The following is a 20,502-nucleotide window of genomic DNA, read 5'->3' as shown; positions in this document are numbered from 1 at the left end:
CTGGGCAGCCGCCTGTTCCACTGCTTGACAACCATTTCCATGAAGAAATTTTTCCTGATATCTAATCTAAACATCCCCTGGCACAACTTGAAGCCATTTCCTCTTGTCCTATCACTAACTACCTGGGAAAAGAGACCAACACCCACCTCACTACAACCTCCTTTCAGGTAGTTGTAGAGAGTGATAAGGTCTCCCTTCAGCCTTCTCTTCTCCAGGCGAAACAACCCCAGTTCCCTCAGCTACTCATCATAAGACCTGTGCTCCAGACCCTTCACCAGCTTCATTGCCCTTCTTTGGACACGCTCCGGCACCTCAATGTCTTTCTTGTATTGAGGGGCCCAAAACTGAACACAGTATTCGAGGTGCAGCCTCACCAGTGCCGAGTACAGGGGTACAATCACTTCCCTGCTCCTGCTGGCCACACTATTCCTGATACAAGCCAGGATGCTGTTGGCCTTCTTGGCCACCTGGGCACACTGCTGGCTCATGTTCAGCCAACACCCCCAGGTCCTTTTCTGCTGGGCAGCTTTCCAGCCACTCTTCCCCAAGCCTGTAGTGTTGCATGGGGTTGTTGTGACCCAAGTGCAGGACCCAGCGCTTAGCCTTGTTGAATATCATACAATTGGCCTTCACTACAGCCCTTCTTCTCCAGCTCTAGAAAGCTCAGCTGAGATCCTGTTTTCTTTCATTTTTATCATTAGGTCATGAAAGAATTTCAGGGTGTGGCCAGGCAAATCCAAATAATCACTTCAGAGGGGTTTAAGTTACCTTCCATCAGCTGGCATGCAGTAACCAAGTGCAAACAAGGTATTAGTCTGTTGCAACTGAATTTTGCAATCTGATAGACTAGAAATATCCCCAGTGTGCACAGAGGTGTTGGGTGGCTCATTGTCAGTATCTAGCTATTTGCCCTATGGGCTTGTTAGGCCAAAATTATGAACCATCTCCTGAGGTAGTTGGAGTTTTAGGCTTTTCTCCCTTGTCTTAGCCAGCCTATTGGAAATGTGGGCAGGACCATCAGTGAACTGCTGCTGCAACTCTTTCTGTAGGCCCCCATTAAGAGAGCATTTCCATGCATATCAAGAGTTTTGCTGCTATTGGAGCCCTACAGCCTCCCACAAGCCTGGGAGAGGTTCAAAAGCTCCTCAGCCAGTGTGCTCTCAGGCCACTGCTGAGCCCTCTTCACCTGCCAAGATGTCAAAAGGAAGATTAGGGAGAAGAAAAAAAATCCACAACATACATGCAAACAGAGTCTTTCAAATCATCTTGTCATAACACATTAAGGAGTGTTGATTTATGATTGTAAAGGCATCAAATAAATGTTTAGTGCAGTGGCTCATGCCAAATACGGATAATCCCAGAGAACAAGTGGAAACGGTTAACAATAGTCTTGTTCCAAGCAGCTGCTCCTTGCTCCCTTCTTCAGCTGCCCTGAGTTTCCTGCAGCCATTTGAAATTTTCTCCTGCCTGTCATGCTCAGACAGCAATACACCAAAGTATGATACAACTGAAAACAATACTGTTAATTAAAATTTTTTGGCTTTGGACCAGAAACAGAGTTGAGATGGGTTCACACAACTCTGATTTACAAGTCTTGCAGGGTGCACAAGTGCACATGCTCACACTGCTGCAAATGCACACTGCCTCCCATGCAAAGCATTTCCCAGAGTAGCATGAGCCTCTATCACTGCTTGCAGTGGTCAGGAAAATTCACCCTGCCTTTTGTTTGTACAAGGAAGCAGGACTTCTCTTTGCGAGGAATAAACACCATGATAACAGCGACCACTGGGAGTGGGAGATGCGGGGAAGGGACAAAAGCACTCACAGGTGCCAGACTTGATGACTGTCAGAAAAGCATGCATTACATATAGAATTTCCATCATCTGTAAAGCAGTTGTGAAAATGGTCTAGAGGTGCTTTTCCCCAAAGGTGAATAGTCAAGGCACTTGATAAGGACTATTATCAAATCAGACGTGGAAACACAAGCCTCAACTCCATCCTTTCCACACTCGCATCTACTCAGCTTAGTCACTGACAAGCCAAAAATAGGCAATTATGATGATTTTGTTTAAACTCTTGTTTATTATATCCTCAATTCCTCCCTCCTGCATCCGACCTATTCCCTGCAGTTAAACTAGTGTGTATTTTTTAGAAATCCCTCAAATCTTGCAATTGTTAGAGGATTCATCCTGTCTCTCAGCAAGGCTTACATAATATACCAACATTATTATCAACTGTGTACCTTATTTTTAGCCTGAATGCATTTGTTCTATCAGTAGAAGAGAGGGCATTTCCCAAGACAGAAGACAAACTTTTGTCAAAACACTGTAAATTACGAAAAACAAGGTTCAGCATGGGCAAAATAGGAGTCAAGACTTCTTAAGAGGCCAAAATTTTGGCAGCACATGCAGAATGTTTCTTACTTAGAAGCATAAGAAAAAGTTTTGTTTTCACGGTCCTGCAGTCTTTCTCACCGAATGCCTTGACAGCCCTCAACTGAGGTAGGCATCTGGTAGGTGTCCCCCCTCCTCCGTGGTCTCTGTAATCAGAGGAGTAAGAGCAGCACCTCTGCACAGGGATTCACACTGGAAGTGGACAACTTGCCCTCTGGGGGTATCTGTCTTTCTCCTCTGATCACAAAGGAAACCTGAAACAGGCCGGGCGGGCAGGCTGATGTGGGGCATGTGGGGATTTGATCAGCCCTGGCTTTCCTCGGACGCTGAGTCTTGGAGCTCAAAGGGCTTCTTTCTTGGCAGGTCTGATTTCTACAACTTCACGGCAGCTGGATCGAGAATACAAGGCTGAACATATCCTAGAGGTGGGTAATGATGATTGTAATTAGCTTTATTTACCTACAAGTGTATTAAGTCCTCAAAGAGCTTTCCTTGCAAGTTGGAGCACAGAGAAAGAATCTCATCCCATCAGTTCCCAACTGCTGGGAAACTTAATTAAATGGTGTGTGTTGCCCTAAGAGACAGCTGCAGCAGTACTGCAGGGTTTATTATTTCCTTACCAAAGACTGGAGCAAAAGGCCTGTTCTGGAAGCTGTGGGAATGCAGGAAGAGGACTGGAATTGTCCTCTAGCAGGATGGATAATAAGTTATGGAAGAAAGAGCAAGCCAGAGAAATCCACCCTCATTTATCTCATTGTATCAGACATTGCTGTGTAGATTTGTGTTACTGGCCCCCATCCGTAGCTGCTCCAAGCTATGTGTATTTACATTAGAGGGATCTTGAGGTGTTTCAGTCTATGAGGGTGATTGAGGATAATACATTTCTCTCTGCAATGCAACGTGCTGGGAGCGTGCACAGGCACAGCGAAGTGAGGATGGGTGATAACTTGCCGAGCCATTGCTATACAAATGTTTTCAGTTGTGTGACCCCTAATGACCAATCTGACCCACTGCCCTGAGCAATTGCAAGAAGGAGCCCTGCAGATGCATCTCCCTGTGCATGCACAAGCATCGTACAGGGCCAGCTACAGCCACCAGATTTTACCCTGCAGAGAGGAGCAGTGCCTCTGAAAATGTTGAGATACAAAAGCCCTAGTTTAGTCATTGCCCATCAGGATGAAGACTGGCTGCTCATGTCCTAGGTCACAACAAAGAGCTCTGTCACCTACTCTCTTTGCTTGCTGGCAGGTGGCTGTTTCTGACAACGGAGAGCCAGCCCTGAAGTCCACCAGCAGAGTTGTGATACAAGTCCTGGATGCCAACGACAGTCCCCCCAGTTTCCCCCACAAGCTCTTCATGGTGCAGCTCCCTGAGAGAGATGCCTCAGAGACACCGCTGCCAGTCTACAGGCTGATCGCTTCAGACCGTGACCAGGGCCAGAACAGCCAGATCACCTACACCATCGAGGAGGAAGAGGAAGGGATATTCACCATCAACCCCACAACTGGCATGGTGTTCTCCAGGAAAGCTTTTCCTGCCTCCGAATACAACATACTCACGGTGAGAGGAGAGGGAAACAGGGAGAGCCAATGGGAAGAGATGGGTGGAGAGGGAAAGAGAGGAAAGCCTGCAGAAACAGAAAAGATAAAAGAAGGAAAGAGATGGAGAAAATGCAGCAGTGGGAGGAGAGCTTGAATGAGACAGACTTGGGTTACAGGGAGAGAAACTGGGAGGGAATGATGGGAAATGCAGAAGGTAAGCAGCTATTAAAAATGGAGGATGAATTTAAAATTAGCTGTCCAACCCACTCTCAGAGATGAACACAGTGATCCACAATCCCATATGGATGTGGACCTGAACCTGAAAAGTCTTTGGGTTTCAGCAGTGCCTCCATTTGGCAGTCTGATCAGGACTTGGATATAGGTTTAAAGCTCCCACACACTCTGTGAGTCCTTGCAACAAGCCTTGTGATCCAGGTCTCTGCTGTGGATTGAGCTTGGCAGATTTGCTTGATGGTCAAGGGGAACTTGGGTTGCACGGCTCTACCTTGGAAGCAGCCAGAACACAGGCCACTGGGTCAAGATTTGTTTGTGGGATTTTGGGCACACTTGGACCTGAAACTCCTGGTGGGTGGGAGAAGCAGCTTCCCATGGGGCTCCTATTGGTTAAATCAGCCTTCTCCCTGACTGCATGTGCATTTCCCGGCAGGTCAAGGCAACAGACGGTGGCAGCCCACCACTTTCCTCCCATGTGAGGCTTCACATCAGCTGGGTCGCCCGGCCCAGCCCTTCCTCGGAGCCACTAGCTTTCGATGAACCCCATTTTAACTTTGCCGTGATGGAAACAGATCCTGTAAACCATATGGTGGGAGTGATCAGCATTGAAATGGGCCCCAGCCAAGTGTGGTTTAATATCACAGGTGAGACACAGAAATTAAACCAGGGCAGCGGCGTCTGGGAGCGTTTGCCCCAGCTCCCTTGGCTTTGAGCACTCGCATGCCTGAGCTAATGAAGTTGTTTGCTTTAGGTGTAGGAGAGCTACAGGGAAAGCTTTCTCACAGACACCAAAGGCTTAAGCAGCCATAGACAAAGCTGCCCGTCCAAGGGCTCCAGTGCCAAGTGCAATTATCTAACACACTTTTTTAATGACATTCTGGGACTTGCCAGTGTCTGAGGTGTTCTCCGATGTCGCATGAAAGGCAAGGCATGCCAGTCCCAGCTCCTCCTGGGAATCGAGTGACACTGTTGGTTGTAGTAAAACAGCCTGCGAGGATCCAGGTGTCTGGCTGGGTCTTGCAGACACCCCCTGTCTCTCCCTCCCTGCTGAGCCCATAGTCTCAACAGGGAGCCAAAAGGGAAGGACTCCTCAAAGAGCTGGGCTGACCTAACTGGTGGGGCTCTCCTTTCCTCCTCACAGCACCCCAGGGATGAATTAGACCTGAAACATGAAGAAGCTCTAGGGCCTCTTCTAAGACACACAATGCTAGGGCAGAGGGGACGTGGGCTATCACCCCAGGGGACTCATCAGGCAGCACATGTGCAGAACTGGTCCTGTGAACGAGGGCCAATTGTGCTCATGTAACTTGATGTTTTGAAGTGGTGCCCCAATCCATCTTGCACAGCCTTTCCCTGACACTGCCTGCAGGGCTTGCCCTCATCAGACAAAGCCTTAATTGGGCAAGTGAATAGTTTTTCCCGTTACTTTGTTAGGGCAGGGATAATGGTGTATAAATACAATTAAGCCATAAGAGATACAATGCTACAAGGAGCAGACAATATCAGTGCAAGGCTTATCTGGCATTAGTAGTGTCTCCTTGGGTTTGCAGAATTAACAGTATATTCATCTGAATATTATTCCATTGTTTCCCTGCTGAGTGATTGCCTGTATGCTCAACCTCATCTTTGCCAGTTTCTAGTGCACCAAGTGCTACTTAGGGCTCTCTTGGTTTCTATACTGGTGGAAGAGGACAGGTTTTCATTCTCCCTGCTAAGGAAGCAAAGCATCACGGTAGCTGGCAACCAAGTGGGTGATGCAGAGATCCAGGAGCCTTCAGCACCTCATTCAAAAATTCGCCTTTTCCAGTCCACAAAGGCTCTGTCACTGGGGTTGAGGGTGTCTGCAAAAACTCTGACAAGGCAGCATCTTTCTTCATCCCTTTCCTTTCCTGGGCTTTGTCTTTCCCTTTGGCACAGTGCAAAGGGAGTCCTCTTTTCTCAGGGAAAGGCATCCATGGGTCTCTCTTTTCCTCTGCCTCTGCTTCTTTCTGTCTCCTTCCCAGCAGGAAAATGGTGGTCCAGATTGCTGGCAACCACTGCATTTCTCCCACAAGGGGAACATGTGTAATTTAACAACCAGCCAAGATTTTCCCAGCTGGTAAGAGAATAAAGCAGAATCCAGAGCATCCAGTAGCCAGGAAGGGAGAAGTTGAGACCTGGGATAAAGCACAGAAAACTGCTTCTACCTCTCCATATCTCAGAACAGCAGAGCGGTGTTTCACGTGCAGTAGAGAACTAACAGGCCACCAGCAAGCAAGGCATGAGAAAGGAGCTGCCACGCCAGAGCTGAACAGCAATAGCATGAGGGACAGCCTTCTGCTGCTGAGCTGCTCAGGCCTGCGGTTCCCTACACTACGCAGCCATCTGGGTTGGAGGCAACAGGCTCTGCTCACCCTGGAAGCACCGTCTGCCTCCCCAACTGTTCAAGTATTGGGCTTCTTCAGGTAGCTCACAGGCTTCCAACCGTGGCAATGAAGACCGTTGCTGATATGTGCACAGTGTGACCTTGAATTGGAAGCCAGCAAGAGCATCGTTCAGCCCTGCAGGTCCCCAGTCCATGCTAAGCCTGTGATGCAGCATAGCTGGAGACCTTGTGCAAATAAATCAATGCTCAAATGTGCCTGTTGGAAACCTAGCCAGGACATCATATGCATACTTGCATCCTTTCCCTTTCTCTCCTCCTCCTCATTTTCTCTAATCCCCCTCACCTTCCCTTTTGTACTCCTTTGTCACCATCTGTGACTACCTCCTTGTCCAGCTTCTCCATGTCCTCCCTGTCTCCTGTGTCCATCTGTCACATTTTGTATTGAGTTTTCAGATTTGGGGGAAACTTCACCTATGGCACTGTCCCCAGTCTAGCTGTGGCCAAAGAGGTACAGGTAGAGTGAATGCCTACACATCCCCATTCAAGGCAGATCACCTGGCATGCCACATATCTGTGGCTGGGCATTAGCTACTTGTGTGGTTTGTGTATGGTGTCCAGAAGAGAAATCCTTGTTCTTTGGATCTCCAGGCAGCTCCTGGAATCCATTCCCCTGCAGAGGCTGTTGGCACCTGCAGTTTGCTCCAGACAAAAATCTAACTGTAACTGCCCCCCCATTTCCTTTTCTCATCTCCCCCTTATCCCAGGTGGTGATGATGACATGGATTTTGACATTGAAAAGAGCACAGGCAGCATGGTCATTGCAAGAACCCTTGATGCAAGGAAGAAGTCAAGCTATAACCTGACAGTGGAAGTCACTGATGGGTCCACTACCATCAAAACCCAGGTAATGTTTTTTTCTTTAGTAGAGACCCCATCTAGAGTGAGTGTATGCCAAAGGGAATCTTTCTTCTGACTCTACTGAGCTCTGGATCAGGTGCCAGGCATAAGAGTCTCCTTACACTGTGATCTTACATTACACAGTGGCCCAAGTCTTTCCTAAGTACCAAGCTAAGATTTTTTTTGTGTTGTTGGAAACACAAATGGTCTAGGAAAGCCCGGGCCTTTCCTGTTGATCACAGCCAGCACACAAAGACATATCTACACCACCAGCCAAGCTGGGGTGGCAGTTCACACTCTCAGACCTCAACTTTCTCTCAGCTGCTCAGGCTGAACTACAGCATGGCTGGGACAACATGCTAAGACATAAGGGAAATACATATGCAGCTAGATCAGGCTTGGGTCCATGGTACCATGTCAAGGGGTAATTCTGGGACTTGCTAGCCTATGTAAAGCCAGCACAGATGCATCCGCAACAGGTGAGGTGAGGCTCTGCCCTCTGCCGCTCCAAGTGTGTGGATCATTGATAACGTATCAGCACTGAGGTCCATGGGGCTGAGTGGGGCAACTGCAGAGATGCTGTGTCCTCCGAGTTGCCACATGAAAAGCAAGTGCTGCTGAAAGGAGGCACATGACTCTCAGGCATGTTCCCGAGCCCCAGTTAAAATGGCTGCTGAGATTTGCCCACCTTTACCTACCCTCAGGACAGGTATTCAGGGCTTGATCTTTCACCAACCATTTTCTCCACACATAAGAAGCATCCAAAAATCCAACCCTCACTGCACAGGAAGACCTAGAATGTGAGTCACCCATCAGTGGTGCTTATTGTGGGAAATCGACTGGGGAGGTTTGTGGGGATGATGAGCGAGGAACACGGATGGCTATCTATCTCAACTATCTTCAAGTATTGTTCTGAATAAACAAACAAAGCCCCACCTTGCCTGGTGTGCATTCCCTGCCACCTTGCATCTCATCCCTACGTTGATTTTGGCACTCAAGGCCACTAGCAGATGTCAAAAAACCTGCTTGTGCAAAACACCCATGGCATGTTCAGGTTTGCTAAAGGAAGCAAATTATTACACTTGGTTGGGACTTCCTAAGATGCATTCAACACTTCAGTAGGGGGGTCAGGACAGTCAGTGTAGGAGGCCAAACAGAAGAAACTAGGTGACTTTGCAGGCAGGATTCAGGCAGGCCATTCACAGGGGTTTGCTGTTAAATGCAGAGGGGAAGATCGGGCTAAAAAGCATAGACCACAAACTTTGCTTCTGCATACCTTCTCCAAATCTGCTGCTCTTGACATAGGCCAGCCCCTCCCTTCCTTTATCAAACATCCTCTCTCTGTCAACTTTCTGGTGTGTAATTAATGAGTGCTGGTGTGGAGGCACCAGCCAGCAAAGCTGGCACCACGGCTGAGCAGCTGCTACTTTTCACAGCAGGCTGTGACAGTTTCCCCATGTGCCAAGTGCAGGCACATTCAGTCTGAATGGCTTGCCAGATTGTAGAAATTAAAAAAAAATGAGAGGAATCAAACTGAGAATCACTAAGGGAAGGCACAGCAGGAGTTCCTTGGGGAGAAGGACAAAAGGGCTCCCAGTCACCATGGATGGCTGTCGTGATTTAGCCCCAGCCAGCAACTAAGCACCACGCAGATGCTCGCTCACTCCCCCTACCCCAGTGGGATGGGGGAGAGAATCGGAGGAGTAAGAGTGAGAAAACTCCTGGGTTGAGATAAGAACAGTTTAATAATTGAAATAAAGTAAAATAGTAATGATAATAATAACAATATAATAATGATAATAATAATAATAATATAGAAATCAAGTGATGCACAATGCAATTGCTCACCACCCGCCACCAATATCCAGACAGTTATATCTGTCATATACCAGACAACCATATCCAACAATATCCAGACAGTTCCCAAGCAGCGATCACTGCTCCCTGGCCAACCCCCCCTCCCCAGTTTCTATACTGAGCATGACGCCATATGGTATGGAATAGCCCTTTAGTCAGTTTGGATCAACTATTCTGGCTGTGCCCCCTCCCAGTTTCTTGTGTACCTGGCAGAGCATTGGAAGCTGAAAAGTCCTTGACTAGCATAAGCAGTACTTAGCAACAACTAAAACATCAGCGTGTTATCAACATTCTTCTCCTACTAAATCCAAAACACAGAACTATGCCTGCTACTAGGAAGAAAACTAACTCTATCCCAGCCGAAACCAGGACAATGGCAAAGCCCCAAGAGTTGTAGAGCTGTGATGATTACAGGGCTCAGAGCATTGCTACACCCAAGGTAGCTGAGATTTTACATGGCTGCATAAGTCAGGTTGCTCCCATGTCTCTGCTGCTCCCACTGTGCTGTCTCCCCCACAGGCATTTATCCACGTGATTGACATCAACCAGCACCGTCCCCAGTTCCTGGAGAGCCATTACGAAGTGAGGATTCCTGAAGATACCCCCTCAGGAAGGGAAATCCTTCAAGTCAGTGCAACAGACAAAGACAAAGGCAAGGGGCTCATCTACACCATCCATGGCAGCGTGGACCCCAAAAGCACAAGACTTTTCCAGTTGGATCCAAGCAGTGGGGTCCTCACAACAGCAGAAGGCTTCAGTTCCCAGCCTATGCCACAACACACACTAACAGTGATGGTGAGTGCCAGCCAAACCCTGCTGAGTCGATCAGCTTCTTCGGGATATATGGGTCACTGGAGAAATTCAGACTGGTTCTAGTCTTTGAGGGAGCATTTGTCTAGAACAACAGGGAAGAGGAAAGCAGGGTGTTAACCTTTACTGTATAACCATCTTGGATAAATCTAGGTAACACCCTGCTTTCATCTAACCATGTGCTGAGCCCATCATCTGCTACTTTAATTGGAGGGCCACTGGAGTCTTGTACAAGAAAGCACAGTGGATAATTGTAATGTTCGGTTTCAAGTCCAAGGTTGAGTCTTGGTGTTGAAACTTCCAGGCTCATTCCCACCCAAGAGGCTGGTACCACTGAAACATGCCACCCTCTGTAAGAGTCCTGATGAGCTACTTGGAAGCCTGGTGCAGGAAAGGCTGCCTACTCCCTGATGTGACCATACCTGCTCTTCCTCTGTCATTCAGGTACGAGACCAGGAGGTCCCCATCAAAAGGAACTTTGTTCGTGTCATCATCCATGTGGAGAACTGCAACCTTCACCCTCCTCAGTTCAGCAGCATCCATTATGAAGCAGAAGTGCTGGACTCAGCAGTGGTGGGCACAGAGGTTATACAAGTCAGAGCCCTTGATCAGGACCAAGGAGCCAATGCTGAAATCCACTACTCCCTTCAGGCAGGTGAGCGCCATGCAACAAGACAGTTTAGGCTATGAACATGCCTGCATTTCCGTGCTCTAGCTAGTGGCCAGACAGTTGACCATCTTTCTCTAGCTGTTGCAAAAGACAGTAAACGGCTGCACATTGCTATACATGATTTTTGTCCTATCCAGAGAAAATCTAGAGCAAGCAGGTAATTTCCATATTATGGAAATTTCGATATTATGGAAAAAGCATCCTTTCTTAGGAAGGCAGTTCGATGTTGAGTCACTGGTCTAAGAAAAAATGTGACTGGATGAGTTTGAACAACTTAAAATGTTCTCTTCCCGTCCATGGCAACTGAGGGAGAGATCCTTGTCCAGTTTTGGGGCAAAAGTACTCCCATTCCCACAGCAGTCATCATTACTTCCACCAGTTCTACCAAGAAACACATCCTTGAGGAAAGGTGAAGACCCTCTCAGCATTAGTTGATGGTCTTTTTGTGTTGTACAAGCTCAGTGGGCAAGTATTTTATTATTCACTCTAGAGGTTAAAACTTAAATACTTATTGCTGTGCCACACTGCCTATTTAGCAGTTAAATTCTTTGCAGGAGACAAGCCATCCTTTGCTCCATCTTTCTCACTGCAATTTAGATCAAGGACTAAGGAATTTAATTGCTCTCGAAGTATTGGTAATTATAAGCATGACAGGGCTTGAAGCAACTAGTACAGTCTGTGCTACCATGTTCTGCACACGAGGCAAAAGCTTCAAGCACATGCTCTACCACCACTAAATACGCTCAGATTAGAAGGGTGTTTATCTCTAATTTACATTTTGATTGATTTAACAGTTAGCTCATAGATCTCAATGGGTTCATTGTTCTTAGAATGAACATTATTTAGAAATTAATGAAGATTGTTGCCTCCCAGTGAAAGAAATAGATGTTAATTAGGTTTGAAATCAGGAGCATCTATGGAAAAGAGGTTCAGAAAACCAAAACCAATAGGGTGTCTGCATTATTCATTTTGTAATTTCTCTTCTTGCAGGTAATGGGGAAGGTTTCTTCAGCATCGACCCGTATTCTGGAATTATTACAGTTGCCCGGAAACTGGACCCATCCAGGCAGGAGCGATTTACTCTTATTGTAAAGGCAGAAGATCAGGGGTTCCCCCAGCTTAAAGATTCTGCTACAGTACATGTCCATATTAGACCCTCTGATCGAACCCCTCCAAAATTTCCAGAGACTGAATACATCACAGAGATCAGTGAATCCACTGCTGTTGGCTCTCCTCTGATCCAGGTTTCAGCCACAAGCTTGTCACCAGTCAGCTATGAAATAAAAGATGGAAATGGAGATGGAGTGTTCACCATGAACTATCAGTCAGGCCTTATTTCCACTCAGAAGAGCTTGGATTTTGAGCAGGTATCTTTTTACCAGTTGAAAGTTCGTGGCACCAACATGGCTGGAGCATTTATGGACACAATGGTACTTATCTATGTCATAGATGAGAATGACAATGTGCCCATCTTTGTTAAGCCTTCCTTCATTGGCTGGATCATGGAGAATGCTCCATCACAAAGCATGGTTCTGGATGAAAGCAATGCTCCCCTCGTGACCCATGCAACAGATGCTGATCAAGACTCCAACGCTCTTCTGGTCTATGAGATTTTGGAACCAGAGGCACTGAAATATTTTACAGTAGATCCTAGCACAGGGACACTGACCAGTCGCGCTGATATAGACTATGAGCTCACCTCAGTTTTCCACTTCAGTGTACATGCGCATGACAGTGGAAGTCCCAGCTTATTTGCATCCAAGCCAGCCAAGGTCACAATCCATGTTAAAGATATAAATGATTCACCTCCAGTCTTTTTCAAAGACACTTATGAGCTTTCTGTCTTGTTACCTGCCCACCCAGGGATGGAGCTTTTGTCAGTACAGGCAAAAGATGCAGATTCAGATGTGACCTACAGCATCGTGGAGGGGAACCTTGATAATGCTTTCTATATTCATCCACTCGCAGGTCTCATCTCCATTCTTAATGCTACCGGCCTGGGAAGCTATCGTGAACTCACAGTCAGAGCTGGTGATGGCTTATATAAGAGTACTGCTCTGGTTAAGCTAAATTTAACTCAAGCACAAGGTACTGGGTTAAAATTTGATCGAGACATATATACAGCAACTGTGATGGAGAACTCTACAGATGAGAAGACTCTTACCATTCTTGGGGTCAAGGGATATCAGCTAAATGAACCACTTTTCTATTCCCTTTTGAATGGAAAGGAAAGATTCAAAATGATCCAGGCATCTGGTGTACTCCAGACCAAAGGTGTGAAATTCGACCGTGAAGCACAAGACATGCACGAGATAGCTGTGGAAGTGAAGGACAATAGGAAACCACCAAGGGTGTCCCAAGCCACAGTCAAGGTTTATGTAGAGGATGTCAATGACAATCCACCGCAGTTTGAAAACGTGCCATATTACACCTCAGTGCAGGATGGCACAGAGCCAGGTGACGTACTTTTTCAGGTGTCAGCAACAGACAAAGACATAGGGGATAATGGAGCCATTACCTACTCATTTGCAGAGGACTACAAATATTTTTGGATTGACCCCTACCTAGGAGACATCTCACTTAAGAAGCCTCTTGATTATCAAGCTTTAAATAAATACAACCTCCGAGTCATTGCTAAGGACAAAGGTGAGCCTCCCCTCAGCGCTGAAGAGGAGGTTGTGGTCAGTGTGAGGAACAAATCCAACCCTCTTTTCCAAAGTTTGTACTACCGAGTGAAGGTGCCAGAAAACATCCCCCTGTACACATCTATCCTCCACATACAGGCTCGCAGCCCTGAAGGCTTGCGCCTCATCTACAACATTGTGGAAGAAGACTCCCTAAAACTGTTCAGCACCGACTTCAAAACTGGTGTCCTTACTGTCACAGGTCAGCTGGACTATGAGCTAGAGACAAAACACGCATTCACTGTTAGAGCCACAGACACAGCGCTAGGATCCTTTTCAGAAGCCAGAGTAGAGGTGGATGTAGAGGACATTAATGACAACCCCCCTGTATTTTCTCAGATGATCTACACGGCATCTGTCTCAGAGAGTTTGCCAGCACAGACCCCCGTTGTCCAGCTCTTTGCTTCTGATAAGGATTCAGGCAGAAACAAAGTGGTGTCCTATCAGATCTTGGATGATGGTTCAGATGCTACCAAGTTCTTTAATATTGATGCCAGCACAGGGCAAATAACAACGGCTCAAGCACTTGATTATGAAAAAAATCAGCAGTTTCGCATGAAAGTAAGAGCTGCAGATCATGGGATGCCTCCGCTTAGCAGCGACGCCCTGGTAATTGTGGATGTGACAGACATCAATGACAATCCCCCTGAGTTCAGCCAGCTTCAGTATGAAGCCAAGGTAAGCGAAATGGCTACGTGTGGGCACATCGTGATAAAAGTCCAGGCCCTGGACCCTGACAGCGGAGACACCACCCGACTGGAATATGTGATACTCTCAGGCAATGACAACAGGCATTTCACTATCAACAGCACTTCTGGAATAATATCCATGTTCAACCGCTGCAAAAAGGACTTGGAGTCATCTTACAATCTCAGAGTTTCTGCTTCAGATGGAGTTTTCAAGAGCACTGTGCCTGTATATATCAACACCACAAATGCCAACAAATACAGCCCCTCTTTTCGGCAGAATGTGTACGAGGCAGAGCTGGCAGAAAATGCTGAGATAGGTACCAAAGTGATTGAGCTGCTGGCTATTGACCCAGACGGTGGCCCATATGGCACGATAGACTATACTATCATAAACAAACTCGCCCATGAGAAGTTCTCTATAGACAATAAAGGTCATATTGCCACACTGCAAAAACTGGACAGGGAAAATTCAACAGAGAGAGTTATTGCCATTAAAGTCATGGCCAAGGATGGGGGTGGGAAGGTGGCTTTCTGCACTGTCAAAATAATCCTTACAGATGAGAATGACAACCCACCTCAGTTCAAAGCCTCTGAATACACGCTGTCCATCCAGTCCAATGTAAGCAAAGGCTCCCCCGTCATCCAGGTACTGGCTTATGATGCTGATGAAGGTGCAAATGCAGATGTCATTTACTCCGTTGACTCCGTGGAAGATGTGGCAGAAGACCTTGTTGAGATCAATGCTGCCACTGGGGTTGTGAAGGTCAAGGAGAGCCTTGTTGGTTTAGAAAACAGAGCCTTTAACTTCAAGGTGAAAGCTGAAGATGGCAGACCCCCTCACTGGAACTCCCTTGTCCCAGTGAATCTTCAGATTGTCCCCAGGGAGGTGACATTGCCAAGGTTTTCTGAGCCCCTTTATACATTCTCTGCATCTGAGGATCTTCCAGAGGGATCAGAAATAGGGTCAGTCAAGGCTTTTGCAGAGGATCCCATCATATACAGCCTGGTGAAGGGAACCACTACAGAAAGTAACAAGGATGAGGTGTTCACATTGGATGAACAAACAGGGGCTTTGAAAATCAAAAAGGCCATGGATCATGAGACCACCAAGTGGTACCAGATTGATGTTATGGCTCACTGCTCACATCAGGAGACTGAGCTGGTCTCCCTGGTCTCTGTGAACATCCAAGTGCAGGACATCAATGACAACAGACCTGTTTTTGAGGCAGATCCCTACAAAGCTTTTGTCATGGAGAACATGCCATCAGGAACCACAGTCATTCAAGTGACGGCTAATGACCAAGACACAGGAAGTGATGGACAGGTCACCTACAGTCTGGAAGCAGAATCTGGCAACCTCCGAGGACTCTTCACCATTGATGGTGAGAGTGGGTGGATCACCACACTAAAAGAGCTGGACTGTGAAGCTCAGGAGATCTATCGGTTTTATGTGGTGGCCACTGACCATGGCAGGAAAGTCCAGCTCTCTTCCCAAACCCTGGTGGAGGTCACTGTCTCTGATGAAAATGATAATGCTCCACAGTTCACCTCAGATTTCTATAAAGGATCAGTAATTGAGAACGCGGAGCCAGGGCAGGTTGTTGTCACGCTGAGTACCATTGACGCAGACATCTCTGAGCAGAACCGGCGGGTCACATGCTACATAACTGGTGAGTTTTTCCTGACTTTAAATCTTCAGTGGGCAAGAATAGAGTATCATCTCAAAGTGAGGATTTGATACCTTGTCTTATAGGTTATTAATACAGAAATAGCATTATACTGACAGTCCTATCAGAAGCAGATGAAGCCTGAGCTCTGTCGTGAGCTGGACTCTTCAGTTAAATGAGTCTGGGGTATCCAAAACTCTCTAGTAACAAACTGCAGTGGGTGGAATTATCATTATAATAACTATCCCACCACTGATTCATCCAATTTATTTGGAAATAAATAAATAAATATTTTATATATATGTAATTACACAGTACTGTAGATATATTTATTTACACTTTCTTAATAGAGAAATAATTAAGACAGTGTAATTGTAATATCTGTTGGAAGGACAGAAGCAGAGGTACAGCAGGAAGGAAAGTTTTTCTCATGTAGATAGTGTGACCCAGCTTTTTTCCTGCGAACAGTGCAGTCGGTTTTACACATCACACATGTGTACCCTGCCTGTATTTTTTAATAACTATACATATGCACATAGGATGCATATAACTTTCTGGTATTAAATGTGTTTCCTATGAAGCCACGTTGACTTAACAAATAATTAGACCTCACAAGGCTGCAGTTAACAACTCTGGTGGATATTTGAGACTGGTGGATATTTGAGATTGTCATGTCAATCTTAGTGAGGATTTTGGCTAACAAGAAATGCTAAAGATGACTCTTGCATCCCTGAAACATCAGTCGTGCCAACTAAAATTAACCACTGCTGTAAAACAACAAAAAAAGGTATACTGGAATGTTTGTTGTGCATCTACACAAGTAGAAGCTTGATTTTATGGTACTTTTTGACCCCAAAGGGTCTTTCTCAGACCTGGAACAGATACTTCAAATTAAAATGTTTGTTCAAACTCAAATGAAGACCCTTCAGGGTCAAAACATTTAGTCAGATCATGCTGCAGCCTGTTATCTATTATTGTAACCATCCAAAACAGGGGAGGAATGCTGGTACTTTCAATTGGTTTATGGCATGCCTAGGAATTTGCAAGCCTATGGGAGGAAAGATTAAATCCATTTATGTATTCGCAATTCTGCCCTCTTAAAGGTAGTAGTAACTTCCAACTACTTTAAACCTGAGAGAATGCACACTTATGCATTGCTTTGTACTTAGAAGTATGGGTCAAACTCTACCCATAAACATATAAATACAACTGCTGTATAGCGCTGCAGCAACAGAAAGGAGGAGGTGAACACAGAGCCTAGCTTCCCACTGTTCACATGCACGTTGATTTCAAACACACAGAAACTGAATTTGAGCATGGGCTGGAGTCTCCCAGCGTCAGAAGAAGGGCTAGAGGAGATCTCATCGTGCCTCCAGATTCACAGTCTCACCACCACAGTGCAAATGAAAGCAGAAAGAGCGTGAATTTAATTTACCTGGCTGTGCAAGGCCCTTCAGAGTCTAACACAAGCCCTGCAGCCAGCTCTCTTCATTGCCTCCCATTACCTAACGTGCTCCCTCCTTCTGCCCAGCGGTGCGGGTTCAGCAGAGGACACCAGCTCCTTGCCAGAAGAGAGGGACTCTCCAGGGGCAGCATCCACCCCATGAGCAGCATGAATCTAGTGGACAAGAGAGACTGCCAAGTCTTGATTTACCTGTCTCTCCTCATTTGGTTCTTACAGAATCAAAAAGTACCCCCAGAAAGAACAGCTATATATTAAACGCGTCTATAGGCTAAAAGGAAATGCAACTATACATGGTGCTGTAACTGTAAGATACAACCAATGTCTGCAGGGTATTTGCAACTCTCAGATCCCTTTAGGAACATGCACCAAGAAAGACTGACATGCTTTAGCAATGTGAGACAATGTGGTTTTGAGGCAATGAATATGCACATCTGCAGAACATTACCGAGACATTTTTGCAATAAGGAGTTGTTTCCTCCTTCCAGCCCATTCATCTCCCCAGTGTAATATTCAGACAGTGAATAACAGAAACAGGCAGACTATTTCTTAGCTGTGTAGTGAGGTAGACCAAATGGTCCCCACCTGACTGATATGACACCAATGCCCTCTCTGCATCACTACTGCAAGTCCTTCAGCTCTCCTAAGGGACCGGCAGTGGACATATCTATATGCCCTTCCCTTATCACTTCTGATTTTCAGCACTAGGTAATTGCCTTTTTTCCTTGCCTCCTCCCCCTTTCTAGAAGGAGACATACTAGGGCAGTTTACAGTTAACCAAATTGAGGGAGAATGGACTATTTCTTCCAAGAAACCTCTGGACAGAGAAGATACAGAGAAATACCTCCTCAAGGTTATGGCCTCCGATGGGAAATTCCAGGCTACCACTGAAGTGGAAATTTTTGTTCTGGATATCAATGACAACAGCCCCGAGTGCGGCCAGGTAAGACATCTGTTCTGGGACATTGGGGGCATGAGAGGAGTGGCTGGGAAGGACAAAACACAATAGCAAGGAAGAAAGAACAAAAAGAGCACATTTAGAGGGTTTGGCTTGTCATGATTCTTCTCACATGATCCTGTTGCTTTGATTATGCTTAGCAATTTTAATTAAGCTGCATGTCAAGCAAGAACATTAAATCTAGCCTCCAAGCATGTTTGCCAGCAGTAAGTGAGCACCTAAGCATTATGAAGGATAATTTTTGGAGATAAACAATGCCAGGAAGCCTCCTGGGTAGGGGCATGTAAATTACCAAGTTTTATATCCTGCTAAGATGAGAGATTCCCATCAGGAGTTTTGTTATTGTAGAGAGCTGATCATTGGTATGGATGTTACCTATGGTGAGAAAGAACAGAAGTGGTTGCTTCCCAAAGGAGATTCAAAGGCTTGTGTGAAATGAGCTCACTGGTCCCAGTCCACACCCCAGCAGCCGGCAATGTGAGGCACATTGTGTTGCCTATAAACTACATGGTTTATCCTTCTCTACAAAGCTTCTGCTAGTCCATTCCTCCCCATATGAGGTAAAGGTATTCTGGAGATGGCTCAGATGCCAATGACACCTTCTGTCCTTGCCAGATATTCTACACTGGGAGAGTCTCTGAAGACGCTCTGCCAGGTCTTTTCATTTTGAAAATATCAGCAACTGACCCTGATGTCGGCAGCAACGCCCAAATAACCTACAGCCTCCATGGCCCTGGTGCAGAGGAGTTCCGGCTGGGCCCACATACAGGTGAGAACTGGGCAATGGGATGCTTTTACCCTCTTCCTCACCCACGCCCAAAAAATGCCAGCTCCCAGTGTGGTGCAACACTTACCTCCTCTTGAGCAAAAAAAAGGACTGTTCATTCCAGCTCCCCCAAGGTAGGAGGGGATGGCAAACAGGCAGGTTTATTGCAATACAGTATAAAGGAGAGTGAGCTCTGCGTCTTCCTGCTAGCTTTCTTTACAAATGTTGGCATTAGCATTGTTAAAATGAAGGGCAGACGCTATTGCTAATAGCCAGGTCTCAAGGAGGGGAGATCAGTAAGTATTACAGTGCTGGCTTGAGCCAAAGACCCAAGTTCTAAACTCTAAAAAATGTCTTATTGGGTCTTGGGCAGTATATTTGCCCAAAGGTTTCCTCCTTTCCAAAAAGACATGATGATAATTCCAGACATCACTTGGGGTTCATTACATTGCAGAAAGCCTAATGCAGCAGAGTTTATAAAGGTGTTCAGAAGTACAATTTATTTATGAGCACTTTTATCCCATGACGGCATCTCTCGCATGAAGTTCAGCCTGACATACAGGACTTCCCATGCCAAGCCCTGCCAGGGCACTGGCTGGTAGTGATCTGAGAATAGCCCTGAGCAATGTGGTGTGGACACATCACCTCTATTAGGTGGATTACAAATGGTGTTCAAACCCAGTCTGTCATCTCCCACGGTTCATCCAGGAAGGCAGCGTGCTTGAACCTCTCTGAGCTCTCCTAGGCTGCAGCTGCAGAAGACAAGACCATCTCCTGTTCTTTCCAACAGGGGAACTGACTACGTCTGCACCTCTCGACCGTGAACAGAAACCTACGTACCACCTTGTTGCTAAAGCGACTGATGGCGGAGGTCGTTCCTGCCAGGCAGATATAACACTGATTGTAGAGGACACGAATGACAACGCACCGAGATTCTTCCCCAGTCACTGTGCCGTGGCCGTTTTTGACAACACCACAACAAAGACACCCATTGCCGTGGTTGCTGCCAGAGACCTGGATGAAGGTGAGTTAGAATGGGATTTACTTTTTAGTGGAGTTCGTCTTTCATCCTGAATAGAAACTTTTGAAACTTAGATCAGAGCTGCAGCGATGGATATACATGATTGAATCTTGGCAAAGATGTGCCTAGATTTCATCGCTGACATGTTCTTGACTAGCAGACTGGCATCAGCATTTTTGTGACCCTGTAGGAAGTACAATATCTGTAGAAACATGCAAAGACAGACTTTGAGGGCACGCTCAGTACCTGTAGCCGTGATGCACAGTGCAAGCTGAGACACAGTTTGTCTGAGATCCAAACTGGACAGAAATTTTACCAAAGATGGAGAACAAAAATTAGCATAATAAGGAAAAAGGAGCTTTAGATCTGGATGGGGTAGATGATATGGATGGAGAGGTCCTTCTGAAGACACAAAGATTCTCAGAAACATAAGTAAGGCTCCTAAGAAAGGAGCTTTTAATAAACCTCTCCAGCAAAGACTGAATTTA

General features: G+C 46.2%; 1 protein-coding gene across 1 annotated transcript in view; it reads left to right on the top strand.

Annotated features, from left to right (window-relative positions):
• Positions 1 to 20,502, top strand: part of FAT2 (FAT atypical cadherin 2) — a 47,668-nt gene that overhangs the window by 9,212 nt on the left and 17,954 nt on the right. The window contains exons 3-12 of the mRNA XM_075715618.1: positions 2,757 to 2,818; positions 3,642 to 3,953; positions 4,602 to 4,812; positions 7,298 to 7,455; positions 9,807 to 10,082; positions 10,542 to 10,752; positions 11,758 to 15,810; positions 18,016 to 18,212; positions 18,843 to 18,996; positions 19,784 to 20,017. Coding sequence (XP_075571733.1) covers positions 2,757 to 2,818; positions 3,642 to 3,953; positions 4,602 to 4,812; positions 7,298 to 7,455; positions 9,807 to 10,082; positions 10,542 to 10,752; positions 11,758 to 15,810; positions 18,016 to 18,212; positions 18,843 to 18,996; positions 19,784 to 20,017 — 5,868 coding nt within the window. The remainder of the gene's footprint in view (positions 1 to 2,756; positions 2,819 to 3,641; positions 3,954 to 4,601; positions 4,813 to 7,297; positions 7,456 to 9,806; positions 10,083 to 10,541; positions 10,753 to 11,757; positions 15,811 to 18,015; positions 18,213 to 18,842; positions 18,997 to 19,783; positions 20,018 to 20,502) is intronic.

Source organism: Pelecanus crispus, chromosome 8 (genome assembly GCF_030463565.1).
Source record: "Pelecanus crispus isolate bPelCri1 chromosome 8, bPelCri1.pri, whole genome shotgun sequence".
Classification (NCBI taxonomy): domain Eukaryota; kingdom Metazoa; phylum Chordata; class Aves; order Pelecaniformes; family Pelecanidae; genus Pelecanus; species Pelecanus crispus.
The sequence above is the reverse complement of the archived record's forward strand: the minus strand, read 5'-3'. Positions and strand labels throughout refer to the sequence as shown.